The 20394-nt window shown below is 47.0% G+C and overlaps 1 protein-coding gene across 2 annotated transcripts; it reads left to right on the plus strand.

The window, feature by feature from the left end:
* Positions 1-702: 702 nt before the first annotated feature.
* Positions 703-19513, plus strand: SFXN4 (sideroflexin 4). 2 transcript variants are annotated; one of them, XM_036828924.1, is made up of 14 exons: positions 703-882; positions 2253-2318; positions 4198-4272; positions 5174-5200; positions 5284-5338; positions 5900-5925; positions 6850-6903; positions 6985-7041; positions 7174-7239; positions 7907-7985; positions 8963-9078; positions 16006-16091; positions 17854-17971; positions 19098-19513. In XM_036828924.1, exons 1-14 carry the CDS (start codon positions 844-846, stop codon positions 19173-19175), a joined length of 942 nt encoding a protein of 313 aa, XP_036684819.1. In that variant the 5' UTR covers positions 703-843; the 3' UTR covers positions 19176-19513. The 2 variants fall into 2 exon arrangements, with proteins under 2 accessions (XP_036684819.1, XP_036684820.1); XM_036828925.1 differs by lacking the exon at positions 17854-17971 and having other exon boundaries at positions 19098-19506.
* The last annotated feature ends 881 nt before the right edge of the window (positions 19514-20394 follow it).

Below are 20394 nucleotides of genomic sequence, written 5' to 3' on the forward strand. Positions count from 1 at the left end.
CCTACCTGATCTGGTATCCAACAGAAGGAGCTGGATTTGCCCCGGCGCTGGGGAAAAACCCTTGGGCAGAGAGAGGGATAGTGCACTGACATCAGGGCCAGCTTCACGGGCTGGCGGCAGGGCCCGACACTTAACTTAGAGGGGCCCCGGCGCTTGGTTTAATGCTCTGATGTCGACTTTTGAAAATTCGCAATCTTTTTTAAATAAGGGGCGCCACGTTTTCATTTTTCACTGGGCCACGCAAATTATGTAGCGAGTCCTGACTACCCCTGATCCCGTGTACGCTGGACTTTAGGTGCAATTGAAGGGATTTTCGAGGGTGATATCCAAAAGCCTGTGCTGGGCGGGGGTTGGACGCTGCAGGAGCGCAGGGCGAGGCTGTGGAAGGCGCCACACGCCACCTGATCGGGTCTTCGCGGTAGGTACCGTGATCTGGGGGTTCCATAGGTGACCCCTCTAGGCCTGGAGGCGACCAGGCTACCCGAAAGGGCGGAGCAAGGGTGGGAGGCCTTGACCTGTGGGAGAGGTGGGCTCACGGCAACAGCGGGCGCGCGGGGCCCGGGGCGCTGGCGCGTGGTAACGCCGAGCAGCGGGCGTGCGGGGACCCGGGCGCGGGAACAGCGGGCGCGTGACGCGGAGGAGCGGCGGGCGCGCGGCCCCGGGAGCGGGGGTAGGGGACGCGCGCGCCCGGGGCGGGGCTCGCCGCCCGGCTCCTCCTCCGCGCCGGGCCGGGCGGTGGCGGCCTTTCCCGGCAGCTCCTCGTAGGTCTCAGGAAGAGGAGCAGCAGGAGGAAGAAGCGCGGGGGCCGGGCGGCTCCTAGGGTGCAGCGGCGCCGCAACCCGCATGGAGCCCAACGTGCGCTTCTGGATCACCGAACGCCAAGTACGGCCCGGGCCTGGCGCGTCTGGGGACGGGGAGGGCGTGGGCCGCGCGGCGTGGAGTCGCAGCTGGCCGCGGTGACCTTGGGCAGGCCACGTGGTCGCAGCACCCGCCTTCCCATCTCAGACCCCGGGAGGGGACGAAGGAAACCCAAGCTTGCCGGATGCCGACGGCCATGGCTGTTACCGTGCGTGGCCTCTGCCGCAGGTCTCGCTAGCGAGGGTCGCACAGTATCCCCCTGCAGATCGCACGAACTGAGGAGTCACTCCCCACCACTCAGGGGCCTGCCTTCCGCTGCCTAAGCTGTTGCTGAGCATCAGGTTGGAGAGGAACAGGTCCTCCCAGGAGGCCCCAGCTTCCCTGAGTCTGTAGGCTCAGCCACCGGACAGTGAGACTCGGGGCTGCGGGAAGCCGCCATGGCCGGAAAGTAACCTGGGCCCCATCTCAGAGTGGGGCTGGGCGGCGCTGTCCAGTAGGGACAGGATGGGAGCCGCATAGGTAATTCCAGATTTTCTAGTATCCACATTAAAAAACATGGCTTTTAAAATTTAAATTTTAATAATATATTGCATTTAGCCCCAAAGATATAAATATTAATATTTCAACATGTAGTCGATATAGAAAATTATGAATGAGATATTTTACATCCTTTTCTGTAGGAAGTCTTCGAAATCCCGTGTATGTTTTTACACATACAGCACTCTCAATTTAGCCTGGCCACATGTGGCTAATTGGACAGCACAGTTATAGAGTGTTCTCTTTCAGCCTTTACCTAAAGTAGAGCCTAGCCTGGTTCTCTTAGGTGGGGATGTTGAGGAAGGACAGGGTACTCCAGGTGTCCTGGCAGAGCCAGACCTCAAAGCTGAAACCACTGCAAAATTTGGGGACTTTTGGGAGCAAACCGTGCCTGCTTTCTCCATATGTGAACTGCCTTTATTGAGCCTTCACTGGGGTGTCTTTATGTCTAACTCTTTATGACTAGAGTTAAGCCTTATAACCACCGCAGGAGGGTGAAGAAACAGATTCTGAGACCTTTCTACGTAGTGCTTCAAGGTCATATGTGGGGTGTCAACATAGGCCCATTTGACCCCAAAGTCTGGGCTTTTAACCCTCAAGAGCACTTTGATATTGGAGTGGTTAAGAGCACAGGCCATTGGGTCATTTCCTGGTTGGGTTTCCTTGAATCCATTCATGAGTCCTTGGAAGCCTCAGTTTCCTCACCTGTAAGATGGGGATGTTGTGGGGATTCCAGGAGATGCTGCAAGAGGAAGGCCCTATTAGGTTCTCAAAAATAATGTTAACTGTTACTATTACCGTGTATCTTGGTTTTTCTGCTGCCGTTAACCTCTCTGGTGCTCTTGCCCCCTCTTAAGTCTTTTATTCAAAGATTTCTTCAGTGGACAGAATTATTGGATCCTACAAATTTGGTCGTTTCAATTGTAAGTATTTTCCTGTTTTCAGAGATAGTGAATTTCACATTTTATTTTGAAACGTGAAGACTGTGTCCCTTTTGAAAGCAGTTGAGATAACAGAATCCATATATATTATCATGTTTTTATTCCTTGCGAATGAGCTTGTTGGATTGGAAGGGTGGTACATAAAAGCAGACATCTATTTAACAGGTAGTAACAAAGGGGATCCAAACAAACCTCCCTGGTAATGGAGGACAGACTGGCAAAGCTAGTTGCAGACCTTGACCTAGGGTTCTAAGGGCAAGGTATAGCAAGGAATTGGGGGAGGTTGTTTAGAGAAGGCAGGGAGGGAGGGAGGGCCAGGGAGGAAATGTCTGGAAGAGCGGACTGTAAGCGAAATGGAGGAGGGGGGCCAGGTGGGCCAGGTCACCCAGTTACTAGGGTTTTTTTTTTTTTTTTTCTGCCACGCTGCACAGCATGTGGGGTCTTAGTTCCCTGACCAGGGATCGAACCCATGTCCCCTGCAGTGGAAGCACGGAGTCTTATCCACTGGACTGCCACAGAAGTCCTAGTGGGGCTTTTGTTTTAATTCAGGTGAACCAGGCACTTCTTGAAGGTCCTTGTGTGTCATTCAGACGAGGGGGGTTTGTACCTAGCCATGTGGTGAGTAACCAGAAGGGACCAGACTGTGAGCAGTTCAGGGGATGGATGGTTCAGTGGTCCGAGTGAAAGAGGAGAGTTTGAACCAGGTGTGGCTGAGGGATGGAGAAGAGGAGAGACCCTGTCACCAGCAATGACCCTCGGGGCCAGATCCACAGGGATGCTCCTGTCCTTGTGCTCGAATGTTCCGTGTAGTCTTGTTTATAATAGAGAAAAACAAGAAACAAGCTGAATGCCCGTCAGTAGGGAAATAGAGAAGTATAATGTAGTATATTCATGCAGTGGAATACTGATTAGCTGTTAAAAATGATGATCTGGTGATCAACCTATGATATGAAGTGGAAACATACGATCTGTGTGATGTTAAATGGAAAAACATGGTATCCATGATGTCTTGTAAAGAAAGCAGGATGCATATAGTACAGCATTTATGCAAATTACAACGTAAAAAACCAAAACTACATATTTGTTTTATGGATACATGTATTCATGTATGTACAGATATAAACAATGGGCTGGAAGTTTATACCTTGAATTCATAATAGTGGTTACCTCTGATAGAATGGGGAGGAAATTGAGAGTGGGGGTGATGGATCTTTTGGGGGAAAAAATTAGAAACAAATATAACCTAATGTTCACAGTTGTTAATTCTGGGTGAGGGGATTGTGAGTATGTAATCATTTTTTAAATTTCCTTGTTTAATTTTTTTTCTCAGATTAAGTAAAAAAGAAGAGAGAAAATAAGACTAAACTGATTAGATGTGGGTATGCAAGAGAGAGAAGGGACTTCCAGGTTTCTGACCTGTGTAGCCAGGAGGATGGTGACAGTCGGAGAGGAACCGGTGGAGGGGATGGGGCAGGTGGCAGCAGCAGTGGGGTAAGCCACTGGAGCTGTGTAAGAAGCAGGGTAGGGGACTTCCCTGGTGGTCCAGTGGTTAAGACTCCAAGCTTCCAATGCAGGGGATGGGGGTTCAGTCCCTGGTTGGGGAACTAAGATCCCACGTACCGCGAGGTGTGGCCAAAAAATAAATAAATAAAAGTTAAAAAAAAAAAAAAGAAGCTGGGTGGTCTGAATCTGAATGACACACAGGACTATCTAATGGAAGGAAACTCAGGGGGTACAGAGCCTTAGCTACACGTTGCTTTAAAATTAAAATCAGGTGTGAGTGAACATGTGCTTCTTAAATCTGTGGATAAATCTGAACAATGTTGAGATCATTGCTTGATTTCCTTATCTCTGATTATAGGAAAAAATAGAAAAATCAAGGCAGCTATTGTTAGCACATGAAGATGCATCCAGAAGTGACTTGGAGGACAAAACGGTATGGCTCTTGTTCCCAGGTGTGCCTGGCTCAAGGCTGAGTAGGGTTGCCTTTAGGTGATTTTACTTGCATGGTGTGAAATCAGGTGGGATTTTGCCATTGTAAACACTGCCCAGTTGGGTTAGCTTTTTAAATGTAGGTAGGATTCCTTCTCGTAAACCAGATTAATATTAGTTACTAGTGTTAGGAGCTGGTATTAAGAAGAAAAGGTATAGGGTTCCTCCTGTGCAACAGATATTTGCAGTTGCAGTATCTGTTGTGAGGATTCTCTGTAGCTGATTCCTGGAGCCCCATGGCAAATTCCAGAACGCAGGCAGGCCTCCAGAGTCAGAAGCTACTTCCTACTAGAGGCAGTGAGGTGATAGTCCTGCCCAAAGACTCAAACCAAGTGTTTGTTATCTACCTTGCAGTGTACGGGGCTTTCCGGAGGCCGCAGACATCAGTCCCTCCAGGCAGCCTGCGGAAAGCTCACACGTTTAACTTGGTTTTTCTAAGAGCTTGTTGGGGCCTCTGAGCTCACAGCCTGGCTCTGTTACAAGTGACTTGGCTAATGGCATGGTCTGCACACAGGCCACTCTGCTCTGAGCCAGGGGAGGCTGGCGGCATTCGGGGACTCACCCGAGGGACGAGTTAGGTGTTGGACTCTCCCAGGTTAGAGACTTCGGGCTTTTTAATGTTTTGGTCATTTTCATGTGGATCTTCTCTTTGCTTCCTGTCAGTTCATTTGTTTGATTCATTTGATTCACTTGTTTTGATTTGTTCGGTCCGTGTGGTAGAGAACAGTTTGCCCTCCAGTCTCTGAAAGGTGGAGCAAAGGTGGCACCAGAAATGAGACTGTAGAGGAGATATTCTGGCTGCTAAGCCACCTTTAAAAGCTATTGCTTGGTTTTTCTCTTTTTAGGTACAAGAAGCTTGGAAGAGAAGTCTTGTAAGTTTCAGCCCCATCCTAATTTTTAGCCTAAGATAACAAAACCAAACATCAGACTCACCTTTGTGTTTTCCCTTCTGAAGTCAACAGTGCATCCTGACAATAGCAAGCTGATCCCTGGTCCTTTTCGACCTGCAGGTGAGTTGATTCTAATTTTCAGAGTGGTTTGTAACCTTTAGAAAACCTTGCCTCCCTCTAGTCAAGTGGTTGGTCCCCCTGGCAACCAGCCCCCTTCCTTAGGTGCTTTCCCAAGGTCACTGCATTGACATTATCTCAGGTGTGGTTGAAAGGGGCTTGTTATGAAGAATAAGAGACACTCCTTTCACCTTTATCGCCCTTCTCACTTAGGACATTTCAAGGGTTTTAGGCTGTGTGCCAGGAACAGAGAGGAAGAGCAAGTATACATGTCTTGTTATAAGTCACAGTGTCACAGATGTATTGAATCCATGTGGAAGGGTGAACAAGGACTTGGAACAAGTGACCACTTACCGTCAGCGAGCAGGAGCCTGGTCAGATCTAACTGCTGTGCTGATTTAAAGTTCTGCCGCATGCACAGCTATTATTTTTATTAGGAACAAAAAAGCATATGTAAAAAGTACCCTTTGGCATCCGTGCCTTCATTCGGCCTGAGAAGAGCTTTTTAGGTGGCTGGTTTTCCACCCGCTCTGCTGTCACTGACCCTCTTGTCTTTTTTGCCAGCTCTCCTGCCTTTCACGGCGCCCATGGTGAGTAAGCTGCCGCTCACCGCTCTGAAGCTGGGGGTTTAGGAAGATGTCCACCCATCTCCTAGGCTCAGTGGCTGGTGTCCTCCAGCTCTGGACCTCTGTCCCGTGACTGCCTGATAGATGGTTAGGACCCTGCACCTCCGACCCTTGTCCACTCCCCACCCCACTCCCACGTATCCCCCCCAGGCACAGGGCCTCTTGAGGGTCCACAGTGTCATAAGGTAATCCTTTCTTTGAACACCTAGCGTGTGCAAAGCACTATGGAGCAGATTGATGAGTTAAGACGTGCTCCCTGGCACAAGCCCATGTCACTGGCTGTCACCTTCTCTCCGCAAGCCCTCCCCTTCATTCAGGCCCTCCCCTGGAAACCGGAATCGCCCCCAGCGAGGCCGTCCACCTTGGCTCTCATGAGGTGCTCTCACCAAGTGACAGCACCCCTCTGCCCCTGTAGGTGCTGCTTCTTAGCTGCCCTGCTCAATTGCCTGGAGATGGGGACCACTGTGAAACACCCAGGGGCTCTCAGTGCCCGTGGGTGCCCATCCAACATCACCTGTCCACTGCCCACTAGCCCCCTGCATCTCACCTTCCTCTACTTTCCCTGCTCCTGGGGTCTCAGGTCTGCATCTCCCTGGGGAAGTTCTTTGCTCCACAAGCCCTCCCACCTCCCAGACACTCACAACTCTGCTTTATTTTCTTTTTTATTTATTTTTTTAATTGGAGTATAGTTGATTTACAATGTTTCAGGTTTACAGCAAAGTGATTCAGTTATACATATATATCTATTCTTTTTTCAGATTCTTTTCCATTGTAGGTTATTACAGGATATTGAATCTAGTTCCCTGTGCTACACAGTAGGTCCTTGTTGTTTATCTGTTTACTTTAGAATATATATAGTAGTCTGTATCTGCTTTATTTTCTTTACAGGTATTTCTGTCAGTGCTGCCAGTAAAAAGTCTAAAGTCCATGATTTTACCTCAGGTAGCAACTCTATTTCATAATTATTGAATTTTTTTGTGCTTGAAACAAAAATGTGACACGTTAGCCTCTGCCTTCCTGCAGGTTTCCTTCTATACCTACAGTACAGTCTTCAACATTGTCAATGGAAATGCAAGTTATGTGAGTATTATGAGGCCCACAGGGTATGCAATTTCATATTGTTTCTTTTGGCGATTTTGTGTGTTTGTTTTAATTATCTTTCCTGGGTAAAACTCTGGTATTTGCTAAATATGAACTTTTGTTTTTCCCTAGGATCGTCGCCCCCATGAGAGTATATTACTAGGAGCAGGAGTGATTGCTTCTTCCACCTTTTTTGGAGTATGTATTTTAAAAATCTGTCAAATCTTTTTTATTCCTCAGAATGAAAATTTTACCTTCTAATTTAATTTAGAAAGTGTGATTAAGACATAAAGAAGAAAATAAAAGTCATCTGTAATCCTATCACCCCAAAATTGTGTGATTATTTTCCAGGTTTCTAGGCATGGACTCAGTACTGTTATCTTTAAAAACAAATTAATTCAGGGGACTTGCCTGGCGGTCCAGTGGTTAAGACTCTGCGCTTCCACTGCAGGAGCTGTGGGTTCGATTCCTGGTCAGGAAACTAAGATCCCACATGCAGCGCGGCACGGCCAAAAAAAAAAAAAAAAAAATTTATTCATGTTTATAAACATGTTACACAAATTGTGTATTGCTTTAGATGTCAGGACACGAATGGGAGAAAATTTAGATTTCAGAGTCCGGTAAACCTGGGTTCACATCTTGGCTCAAATTCTTAATGGCTTAGTGACTCTGGACATGTTCTTTAGCCTCTCGTAAGTCTCCAAGAGTTCCTCTGATGATCAGGGAGAACACGTCAGTGTTGCAGGAATTAAAACAAGAAATACACGGAGAGCACTTGCAGGGGTCTGACCTGTAACAGGAAGTAAGTTGACACTAGCTCTCTGCTGGTCCCATGCAGTAATGATTTTTCTCTCTTATTTTCTAGTTATTCCCTCGTTTGCTCCAAGTAAGATTTTCACTGAATAGCGTTTTGAGCAGAAACGTCATTCCTGTCATCATTCTCGGTAAGCAGGGAGCCTCCCTCCGTCTTCAGGGATACCCAAGTCCCTGTGGCTGATAAGGGCCCCTGTTTGCATCTTGCCGGTGCCCCCAGGCCCAAATTAGGTCTTTGGTTTGGGAGGTGACACTTGTCTCTGTAGATACCCCTTTAGTTGTCCAAGGGTGAACCCAAACCTGGAAACACAAATTACATTTGAAAGACTCTGTACAAGCCCTATCCATGTATTATTTCGTTTAATCTTGACAACAACTTAGGGGTAGGTAATATTATTATTCCCATTTACAGATGAGGAGACTGAGTCAAGGGGAGGTTAGGGAACTTTTCTGGGGTTTCACAGGGAGAAAGTGGTGGTCTAGGGGATTCCAACCCAGTGGTCTGACTCCAAGGGAGTGACAGAGATATTAACCAACTGTTTTAAGTTTGCCAGCCTGCAAGTTCACTAGTTCACGCTCCACATTTGGGTTTGGGAATCATAGCAGCTTGAAGAGTTAGCAGAATTATGTCAGTGGTAAACTTTGGGAAATTATGTTACGGAAACTTGGTCAAACCAGCTTCAGTAGGGACTTCCCCGGTGGTCCAGTGGTTAAGACTGCACTTCCACTGCAGGGGGCACAGGTTCGATCCCTGGTCAGGGAACTAAGATCCCACCTTCCACGTGGCGCGGCCAAAGAAACATAAAAAAAACCCCAAAAAACCAGCTTCAGCAAAGCAGGTAGGCATACTTCAAGGACCCCAGGGTTTCTCCGGAAATCCTGTCAGGGGTGTCAGAACCTGGTGCTGGTTTGTGGTCAGGATCCAAGACTGAGAGCCCAGCAGTTCTGACCCTACCCCACAGCCCAGAGGAGAGCTTGGTTGGCCCAGTACCACCCGAGAATCAGGAAGTGCAACTATCAAAGAAACAGGCGTGACACTGGAAAAGATGTTGCTTTATTGGACCGACACTTACCTCTCTGTTGTATGTTTTCTTCTTTACATCCACAGCCCAACTCAGTGGACTGAATGTGGTTGCATCGAGAAGTTTGGAGCCCCTGCGAGGGATTGAGGTCATGGACAAGGAAGGCAGCGTCATAGGCTATTCCAGAAAAGCCGGGACAAAGGTAGGGGGACGCACAAGATGGAGCTGTAAGCTGCTTGCCTTTTGGGCAAAGAATTGAATTGCCTGTTTGAGAGCTGGTAACAAATTCATGTCTCCCTTCAACCTTTTCTTATCTGTCTTTTCTTATGAGGCTGAGAGAGAGAGTTTACATTTTGTACCCTGATGTTTATTTTTTTAATTTAAAAAGTTTTTTAATCTGTTCTCTGCAGTAAGATCTTTTCCTTTTTACAAATTTATTTATTTTATTTATTTTTTATTTTTGGCTGCATTGGGTCTTCGTTGCTGCACGCGGACTTTCTCTAGTTGTGGTGAGCGGGGGCTGCTTTTCTCTGTGGTGCGCGGGCTTCTCATTGTGGTGGCTTCTCTTGTTGTGGAGCACGGACTCTATGTGCGTGGGCCTCAGTAGCTGCGGCACGAGGGCTCAGTAGTTGTGGCTCGCAGGCTCCAGAGCTCAGGCTCAGTAGTTGTGGCATACAGGCTTAGTTGCTCCGCGGCATGTGGGATCTTCCCGGACCAGGGCTCAAACCCGTGTCCCCTGCATTGGCAGGCAGATTCTTAACCACTGCGCCACCGGGGAAGCCCCACCCTGATGTTTAAAAGGTGATGCATTAGTCTGGGTTCTCCAGAGAAACAGAACCAATAGGATATCTGCCTATCTATCACTTATCTATATATATATTAAGACATTTATTTTAAATAATTGGCTTGTGCACTTTTTGCACTGGGAATGTGTAGGGCAGGCCTGAAAGCTGGAAAGTCAGGAGCTGATGCTGTGGTCTTGAGGCAGAATTTCTTCTTTGGGAAACCTCAGATTTTGCTCTGAAGACTTTCCAACTGATTGGATGAGGTCTATCCACCCTATGGAGGGTAATCAATCTCCTTTACCTAAAGTCAACTGATTGTAGATGTTAATCACATCTACAAAACACCTCCACAGTGACACCTCGGTTGTGTTTGATTAAATACCTGGGAACTACATCCCAGCCAAACTGACCCCTAAGATGGGTCACAGATGGACGTCCACCAAACGTTTGGCCGCTGTCTGAAGGTGAGATCTTGTCCTCCAAGCTCAGCATCTGCCCTCCCAGCCTGCTCTGTACTCGGGGAAGTCAGTGGACACTGTATCTGGGTTTAAGAGAAGCCCTCCATGTCCACCTCCCAGTGGATTTTCTTAGAGTCTTCATCTTTAAGGACCAGTCTGCTGTCAAGAATGGCCTGAGGAAATCCAATGCTCTGACCTAAAACTCCTCTAAAAGGCCTCCATTTCTAAGACTTCTTATTGTTAAATAGTTTATTCTTTTGCTCAGTCCAACACAGTAGCTTCTGTCTGCATTCAGCTCAAAGAACCTGCAGTAGTCTATGGTTTCATTTTGGGTATAGACTTAAAAAAAAAAAACCTTTCAGGAAGTGAGATCTTTTTTGATCTCTGTGAAGTGACTTTAGCTAAAGAACTGTAACGTGAGGCAGTTGCTCACAAAGCAAAGGGAGTAGCTGGGCTTCTCACAGTGTCTGCGTTCAAGGGGGCTCCCTGAGCCAGCTTGACCTCCTTCTGCCCAGAATGCTGGTGGGAGAGGTGGTCAGATAAGATGGCCTCTCAGTCGATCGGTAAATACATCATTATTTGGCTCATGAAACATGTTACTCTAAATCCTGTCACCGATTTACAAAGCTGAATTGTAAACCACTGGATACGTGCTACAGTATTCCCACCAGCCCATCTAATAGCAGGTCTGGAAATAGTGGCCACCTTTCTAAATGAATTACAACAGGGACATCATAATTGCAAGTAACGGGAGAGAAATTGCTGCCAGAAATAAAATACCTTGTTTTGGAAATGAAGGTTCTATGTTTAAGAATCCACCCTAAACGGTCCACCAGAGGGCAGACAGCAGAAGCAAGAACTACAGTTCTGCAGCCTGTGGAAGGAAAACCATATTCACAGAAAGATAGACAAAATGAAAAGGCAGAGGACTTGGTACCAGATGAAGGAGCAAGACAAAACCCCAGAAAAACAACTAAATGAAGTGGAGATAGGCAACCTTCCAGAAAACGAATTCAGAATAATGATAATGAGGATGATCCAGGACCTCAGAAAAAGAATGCAGGCAAAGATCGAGAAGATGCAAGAAATGTTTAACAAAGACCTAGAAGAATTAAAGAACAAACACCTAGAAGAATTAGAGAACAAACAAGCAGAGATGAACAATACAATAACTGAAATGAAAAATACACTAGAAGGAATCAATAGCAGAATAACTGAGGCAGAGAATGGATAAGTGACCTGGAAGACAGAATGGTGGAATGCACTGCTGCAGAACAGAATAAAGAAAAAAGAATGAAAAGAAATGAAGACAGCCTAAGAGACCTCTGGGACAACATTAAACACAACAACATTCGCATGATAGGGGTCCCAGAAGGAGAAGAGAGAGAGAAAGGACCCGAGAAAATATTTGAAGAGATTATAGTTGAAAACTTCCCTAACGTGGGAAAGGAAATAGCCACTCAAGTCCAGGAAGCTCAGAGATTCCCAGGCAGGAGAAACCCAAGGAAAAACACCGAGACACATAGTAATCAAATTGACAAAAATTAAAGACAAAGAAAAATTATTGAAAGCAACAAGGGAAAAATGACAAATAACATACAGGGGAACTCCCATAAGGTTAACAGCTGATTTCTCAGCAGAAACTCTACAAGCCAGAAGGAAGTGGCACAACATATTGAAAGTGATGAAAGGGAAGAACCTACAACCAAGATTACGCTACCCGGCAAGGACCTCATTCAGACTCGACGAAGAAATCAAAAGCTTTACGGACAAGCAAAAAGCTAAGAGAATTCAGCACCACCAAACCAGCTCTACAACAAATGCTAAAGGAAATTCTCTAAGTGGGAAACACAAGAGAAGAAAAGGACCTACAAAAACAAACCCATAACAATTAAGAAAATGGTAATAGGAACATACGTATCGATAATTACCTTAAATATGAATGGATTAAGTGCTCCAACCAAAAGACACAGGCTCGCTGAATGGATACAAAAAAAAGACCCATATATATGCTGTCTACAAGAGACCCACTTCAGACCTAGGGACACATACAGACTGAAAGTGAGGGGATGGAAAAAGATATTCCATGCAAATGGAAATCAAAAGAAAGCTGGAGTAGCAGTACTCATATAAGATAAAATAGAATTTAAAATAAAGAATGTTACAAGAGACAAGGAAGGACACTACATAATGATCAAGGGATCAATCCAAGAAGAAGATATAACAATTATATATGCACCCAACATAGGAGCACCTCAATACATAAGGCAACTGCTAACAGCTATAAAAGAGGAAATCGACAGTAACAAAATAATAGTGGGGGACTTTAACACCTCACTTACACCAATGGACAGATCATTCAGACAGAAAATTAATGAGGAAACAGAAGCTTTAAATGACACAATAGACCAGATAGATTTAATTGATATTTATAGGACATTCCATCCAAAAACAGCAGATTACACTTTCTTCTCAAGTGCACATGGAACATTCTCCAGGATAGATCACATCTTGGGTCACAAATCAAGCCTAGGTAAATTTAAGAAAATTGAAATCATATCAAGCATCTTTTCTGGCCACAATGCTATGAGATTAGAAATCAGTTACAGGCTACAAACAACAAATGCTGGGGAGGGTGTGGAGAAAAGGGAACCCTCTTGCACTGTTGGTGGGAATGTAAATTGATACAGCCACTATGGAGAACAGTATGGAGGTTCCTTAAAAAACTAAAAATAAAATTACCATATGATCCAGCAATCCCACTACTGGGCATATACCCAGAGAAAACCATAATTCAAAAGGACACATGCACCCCAGTGTTGATTGCAGCACTATTTACAATAGCCAGGACATGGAAGCAACCTAAATGTCCATCAAGAGACGAATGGATAAAGAAGATGTGGTACATATATACAGTGGAATATTACTCAGCCATAAAAAGGAACGAAATTGGGTCATTTGTAGAGATGTGGATGGAGTTGGAGACTGTCATACAGAGTAAGCCAGAAAGAGAAAAACAAATATTGTATGTTAACGCATATATGTGGAATCTAGAAAAATGGTACAGATGAACAGGTTTGCAGGGCAGAAATAGAGACACAGATGTAGAGCACAAACGTATGGACACCAAGGGGGGAAAGTGGTGGTGGTAGGGTAGTGGTGGGATGAATTGGGAGATTGGGACTGACATGTATACACTAATATGTATAAAATAGATAACTAATAAGAACCTGCTGTATAAAAAATAAATAAAATAAAATTCAAAACAAAAGAAGAATCACCCTAAAGAGACATCTTTAAACAGCTTTATTGAGGAGGAATTTACATAGTATAAAATTCATTGTAAGAGTACAGTTTCATGAATTTTAGTAAATTCAAACAGTTGTGCAACCATCACCACAGTCCAATTTTAGAACATTTTCATCACCCTAAAAATTTTTCATGTGCCCATGTACAGTCACTCCCCCTCCCACCCCCAACCCCAGGAAAACACTGATCTGCTTTTAAATTTATTTATTTATTTATTTTTGGCTGCGTTGGGTCTTCGTTGCTGCACGCGGGCTTTCTCTAGTTGCAGCGAGCAGGGGCTACTCTTCGTTGTGGTGCGTGGGCTTCTCATTGCGGCGGCTTCTCTTGTTGCGGAGCACAGGCTCTAGGCATGCAGGCTTCAGTAGTTGTGGCTCACGGGCTCTAGAGTGCAGGCTCAGTAGTTGTGGCGCACGGGCTTAGTTGCTGCATGGCATGTGGGATCTTCCCGGACCAGGGCTCGAACCTGTGTCCCCTGCATTGGCAGGCAGATTCTTAACCACTGTGACACCAGGGAAGTCCCCTGATCTGCTTTCTATCATCATAGTTTTACCTTTTCTAGAAGTTTCATACAAGTGAATCATACAATATTTTTGTGTCTGGATTCTTTGACTTTTGAGGTCCGTCCAACTTTTAAGGCATCAGTAGTGTGTGGCTTTTTATTGCTGAGCAGTGTTCCACTGTATGGCTGTACCACGTTTTGCTTGTCTACTCCCCAGGCAATAGATATTTGGATTGTGTCCAGTTTTTGGCTATTACATGTGATGCCGCTCTGACCATTTATGTACGACTCTTCGTGTGGATATATGTTTGCATTTCTCTTCAACTCAAATTTAAGTGCAGGGCATGGGTATTGTTGTGAACTGTTCACAGAGCTGGAGAGAAGAGTGACAGCAAATGTTTAATCCACAAGTTGTTCCTCAGCACCTCCTCCCTGCTGGGCGCTGTGCTGGGCTCTGGAGACCCACACCCTCACCAGTCAGCGTCCCTCCTCTCCAGGGGCTGTGGGCGGGGATGCAGCCTCGGGCCCTGCTAGCTACCCACTTACCTAGCCCAGCTCATCGAGAGAAACTTCCTTTTTTGCATGAAGGCCAATTTAGGGTAAAAGATATGTTTGATGGTCTGCTCTTTTTTAAATGTTTATCTTTCTCTTAAGAATAAAGTGTCTGCGACCGTGCGTAAGCATTCTTTTATCACTTCCCTGTCACCGAAAGGTTTATTTTCTTTGGCTAAAGTTTCAGAAACTGCGTAACCAGCAATATCTGATTGTAATGGGGCACCTTTGATCAGATTTCAGGAGCCTAGTCCGTGCTGTTTTCCTTGGCCTGGCCTTGTCAGCTACTCAGTTGCAAGCTGTCACGCGTCTTGCAGTGTCTCCTCATGACCGGTGTCTGGTTTGGAATGTCTTCTCTTCCACACGAGACAGATGGAGTGAGGCTGGCCTCGCCTCACTGACGTCGAAACACAGCTTGCTCAGCAGCCCCTTTTCTCCTCCTGGAGTCGAACAACTTTATCTTGTATTCCTGAAAGTTTATTTTAAAAGCCACCCTCCTTGGCGCCCTGTGTCCTCGTGGGGGAAGGACATTCCCGCAGAGGATCGGATGAGCTGAGCATTAGTGTCCTAAGCAGAGAACAGGCACGCTGGGTACAGCAGAGGAGCCCAGACAGCGGGCTGTAGCCCCAGGGTCACAGGGTCATGGGGTCCTGGGGTCATGGGAGGACAGAAGTGCACAGAACAGAGTTCAGGGGAGGGGGCGGTGGGGAGCGTGCCTGTCCATCTTGCGCTGAGCGGTGCTGTGTGTGGAGCTGCGTCTTATCCAGGGCTTGGGTTCCGAAGTTCGCACGCAAGTGTCATCTATAGTCAAAAATTTCCCTTGAAAGTCTCTGACATCGCTCTTGAGTACGCATGATTTTGTGCATATAACCCAGACAGTCAATCATATGTTTAAATGTTCAATATAGAGAGTAACGTATATTCTAGAAAAGATGACAACGTGGTAGGAAATATACCTATGTGTTTACACAAAATAAAATTTTATAGCACATTGTTAATTACACAAGCCAAAGATGGGTGCATACAGGAAGACATATTCATGTTGCACGTGGGTGTGATGCCACACCAGTGCACTCGGAGCCGGGCTTCCTCCACTGGAAGGGGTGGGAATAACTGGGGGGGGGCCTGTTCGGGAGAGGAAGGCCAGTGGCAGAGTCCTGGTCTGGAAGGGTCCTCAGTGGCAAGTCCAGCATTTCCATCAAACGGACTGCCATCTGCTTCTAAGTAGGGATTTGCCTGTAAGCTGCCTTTGCTTGGCCTGGTATTTTACTTGGGGTGGTTGGTGGGAGTGATGGAGATCACTGTGGAGTCGGGGAGGTAAATCCCGTCTCCGGTTCCTCTGGCACCAACCCCAGGCATCCTCTGTACGTGTGCACGTCAGGCGCTGCCTTCACCTCTTTGCACGTGCATTGTTTTTCTAAGAGAGAAGGGAGAGCTGCTGTTTGCCGGCCTCTGTCATGAGTTGCAAGATGCCTGGAAACTGTCTCACTCCACGTGCTAAGCTGCTTGCTTTTCATTCCCACTAGGCCATTAAAGACACGGCAACATCCAGAGTTGTGCTGTTTGGGACCTCAGCTTTTATCCCTGAAGTCTTCTCATACTTTTTTAAAAGGTAAGAGGTACACTCATCTCCCCGGGTAGGAATAAACATTTTAACAATCAAAATTGTATAAAACTTGTCAAATACTGAACCTGGTTGGAGAGGTGGGAATAAGTTGCTTCAGGTATCTTCCTTCTAAACACGCTTCATCACAGTTAAGACAGTAGGATTGATTTAGGGCAGATGTGCAAATCCCGATGTGCAAATTCCAACAAACCTGGAATCTCGCCCAGGCCCTGTCCTCAGTTACGTCTGCTCCTTGGGCATGTCCCGGCACCTGCTGAGGCTCGATTCCTTGCTTCTAGAATGATGAGTGTGGATGATTTGCGGGTTCTCCCAGCTCTGATATGCTATGAATATTGCTCAAGCCTCTTTTTCCCCCTTCATTCCAAGCATGTGTTAAATTAGCTTCAGTGGCCCAGAATCAGTAGACTGCCATCCCTTTTGAGAAGCGAGACATGGCCTGTTAGGAGGAGAGCCTGGGATCAGCCAGTATGAGAGGCCCCACTTGCAGTGAGTAGCTTAGGGCAGAAGGGAGATGTGTTGGTTTAGATATTGGGTACGGTCGGGGTACGTTGCCTGTGGCAGCTGATCAGAAGCTCTGGTGCAGGACGGTCCTCTCTTCTCCTTCGTGGGTGTTGTCTTCCTTCTCTCCCACCACACACTGGCTTCTTCATGTTGAGGGACGTGACTGCAGCCACCTCCCAGCTCATATCCTTGCAGTGTCCTGATGAGAGAGAAAAACACAGCAAACCCTGGGGGTTTGGGGGCAGGGAATGTCTTCCACTCAGTTCACAAACTCCCAAGGAAGGATTCTATTGGCCCAAGAGGGGTCACCTGCCTGGTGCTGAACCAGTCTGCTCTGTCCAGGTGGTGAGCTAGGAAGTCCCTGCTAGGACCACACGAGGAACACATTTCAGGAAGTAGCAGTGTCCTGGGCAGAGCCAACTGTTACTTCCCGTGGTCGATCCAGCTAGGTGGGTGTGGGGACTTCTGTTGGGTCGGGGTCTTCCTGAACCTCTCTGGCTGGCCTCAGAGTGGGGGCTTCTGGAAAAGCTGGGGTCCTGCGGTTCGTCCCCTGAGGCCTGCACAATGGCACCCGCTGCCTGGTGAGGAGAGATGGTCCTCATTTCCCAGTGGGCCTTGGGTGCCTGGAAGGACCTCATGTCATCCCACAGCCATGATGGTGTCCAAGCTGGAGTGACCACCGTGGCTCTTCCGACTCAACCCTTTCATTTTGCATCTGAAAAAACTCAAGGCTCAGAAGGGGAAAGTGACTTGCCCAAGAGCACACAGTCTGTCAGTGGCCGAGCCCCAGCCGGACCCCAGGACCCCAGGTCTCTGACTCCCAGGCTGGGCTTCTTGCACCTTCTTCCCACACTCTCAAGGGTCATGGTCAGAATGTCACATCCGTGTCAGTGTAGCCCAGGGGAGAGCACAGGCTCTAGAATCTGACCTCTCACTTTTAAGAATTTGGAGATTTTTGACAAGGGACTTACACGGTCTGTGGCTGCAGCCTCTTGTTCGTGTGAAGGGGATGATGATAATACAAACCTCATAGGGTCATGGGAGGATCTAATGAGCAAATGCGTGTGAAGTGCTTGACCCGGGCCTGACGCGTAGTGAGCGCTCTGTGGGTGCAGCTGCTAGTATCGCCTGTTTGTGGGGCAAGTGGGAACCAAGTCCGGGCCTGCAGCTGCTGGCAAGACAATTGGACACCATTCGAGCAGAGGGCCGGCCTCTAAAAAAAGCCCTGGTACCTTGTCTCTTACAGGACCCAGTTTTTCCTGCAGTGTCCATGGTCACTGTGGACCCTAAAGCTTTCTTGTACTATTCTTGTCATGGGACTGATGGTGCCAGTTTCTTTTAGTATATTCCCACAGATTGGGCGGGTAAGTGTCCCCCTTCGACTGCCTCTAAAAATCTATGTGTAACTCTTTCTTCCCCTCATTATCAGAGTGAAATAAATTATTCTCCGAAAAAAATCTGTGAAATTTACAAAAGTATACAACAAAGTAACATTATTTATGCATAATCCCATCTCCCAGGTCACTTGTACAGTTTTGGATTCTGTTTTTCTTAACTGTATATCTGAAGCATTTTTCTGGGACGTTAAAAAAAAACCTTTGAGATATTTTAAATACTTCATAATATACTGTAGCGACACCCCACCCAATGGAACTTCCCGCAGTGAGGGAAATGTTTTATATCTGTGTTGTCCAATGTGTGTAGTCGCTTATCACATGTAGCCGCTTAATCACAATGTGTGTAGCCGGCTGTTGAGCACTTGAAATGTGGCTAGTGGGACTGAAGAACTGAATTTTTAATCTAGTTTAATTTAATCTTACGTGCTCACGTGCAGCTAGCGGCTGCTGTTCTGTAGACCAGGGTGTATTATGACCTATGGTGCGTCAGACTGTCTGCACTCAGATTCCCAGCTCTTCCATGACCCTGGTCAATCTGCTTAAACGCTCTGAGGCTTAGTTTCTATTAAAGACAGATGATGATCATAGTACCTCTGCAAAGCCTTGTTGCTGGTATCAAGGACATTACTGATGTAGTAGATATCGATTTCTAGCATTTCTTGGCTGCACATTTCAAATGCTTGTTGCTGTCACCCCCCTGTCCCCAAACCCCACCAAGCAAGTCTTGGCATTTGCTGGACTTTTAAAATACCTTGTTGGTCCAAGGTGGGCATGACGTAGCTGAATGGTGGTCCTGTCTTGCCTAGGGTGGTTTGCAGAGAGAGCCCAAGGCTAAGAGGGATTCTGCCAGGCCCCTGCCCAGGGCACCTCCTTGGACATTACATGGGCCACAGCATTTGTTTATATTTGAAATTTTCCATAAGAAAGTTTTTAAGAAGTTAGGTTAATGTTTTTTTGTTATAGATTAGACATCACTGAAAAGGTTATGTGAAATAGATGCTTTCTGAAATTGTGTTGTTTTATTTTTAAACTTGGCTTCTAAGGCAAGAAAACGTCTTAATGTGAATATTAAGAATTTAACTTTGTGTTTTAGATACAGTGCAGTGAGCTTGAAAAGGAAATTCAATCTGCAACAGAAGAAACAGAACTCTTCTATAACAGAGGGGTGTAGGGGTGAGTTTTAGGTGAATTTGTTTGGTACCTGCGTGAAAACCTTCCTCCAAGGTTTCAGTTTGGACAGCCCTGCCAGAAGTGTCCTGGAACCCCCAGAGGTGTCTGCGCCAACAGGATGGCTTCCGATTACACATGCCAAGACTGTTTTGAGGCTGATCGTGCCTAGGGTTAAACAAGCTTGGGTGGAAGGAGAGAAACGGGGGCTGTCCTGTCTAAGCCACCACACGGGGTTGCTGAGGGGATGCACGTGTGATATAAGATTCAGTTTTCTATTCGTCAGCCTGTGAAAGGATACTGTGAACTAATAAACTTTTCTAAAGTTGAGTATTGGAAAACAAAGGAGAAAGGTCCACCAATGCCCATGTGCCCAAGGCACAGGTATTAAACTGATGGCCCATCTCGAGGTGTATATGTGGGGAGCCAATGAAGGTCTCCAACCCCCAAAGCAATCCTGTTTCCCTTCTCAGCTTACTCCTGTTGGACAGCTGCTTAAAATCTTTGCCAGCTGCTGCCCAGCTCCTTCTTTCTCCTCACTGGCAGGTGACCCTGTCTCCTCCTCCACTGTGAAAGCCAAGGCTATTGGCCTCCTGGCACCAAACCTGCTGACCTACCTCCACACACGCCCGGCCTCCCCTCCTCCGTGCAAAGTCAGCTGTGCCCTGGGCTTGAGCCCGACCCTTCCTGTTTCTTCAGGGCCTTTGCTCCGCAGCCTCCACTGCCCCTCTGGCTCCAGCCTCCCCCCGTCTGTTCCTTCTCAGTAGCATTTCAACTGCTTGAGTCACCTGCCTCATGAAAAAAGCAAAACCCCCCCTTTGTAGCCAGACTTTTTCAAAGAGTTTTCTACACTCACTGTTTCCACCCCGCCCTCCACTGCTGAGGCTGCTGTCATCCGTGCCCCCCCAGATGCTGGTCATACTGCCACTGCCCCCTGTGCAGGCCTGTTGTGGGGCTTGCTCTCCCCTGCCCAACAGGCCCACGTCCAGCGGCCCCCTGCGCTTTGCCATCTGGATGCCCACTTGAGACCATCTTTCCCTCCCAACCTCAGGAAATGGCACCACCGCGTACCAGTTTCGTCAGACAGGATCACTGGCCTCAGCCTTACTCCCCCATCGCCCCACCCCATTCAGCACCATTGGGCTGAGTCTATTAAGTCTCTAGAACTCACCCCTCCGCATCCACTGCCCAGCCCAACAGCATATCCCCTGCTGGTGTCGCTC

Source organism: Balaenoptera musculus, chromosome 16 (assembly GCF_009873245.2).
Source record: "Balaenoptera musculus isolate JJ_BM4_2016_0621 chromosome 16, mBalMus1.pri.v3, whole genome shotgun sequence".
NCBI classification, from domain to species: domain Eukaryota; kingdom Metazoa; phylum Chordata; class Mammalia; order Artiodactyla; family Balaenopteridae; genus Balaenoptera; species Balaenoptera musculus.

Coding starts and splice junctions, on each gene's coding strand:
- SFXN4 (XM_036828924.1), top strand. CDS start 844: ATGGAGCCCAACGTGCGCTTCTGGATCACCGAACGCCAA. Junction 2,319..4,197: donor CAAATTTGGTCGTTTCAATT/GTAAGTATTTTC, acceptor CTCTGATTATAG/GAAAAAATAGAAAAATCAAG. Junction 5,926..6,849: donor TGCCTTTCACGGCGCCCATG/GTGAGTAAGCTG, acceptor TTTTCTTTACAG/GTATTTCTGTCAGTGCTGCC.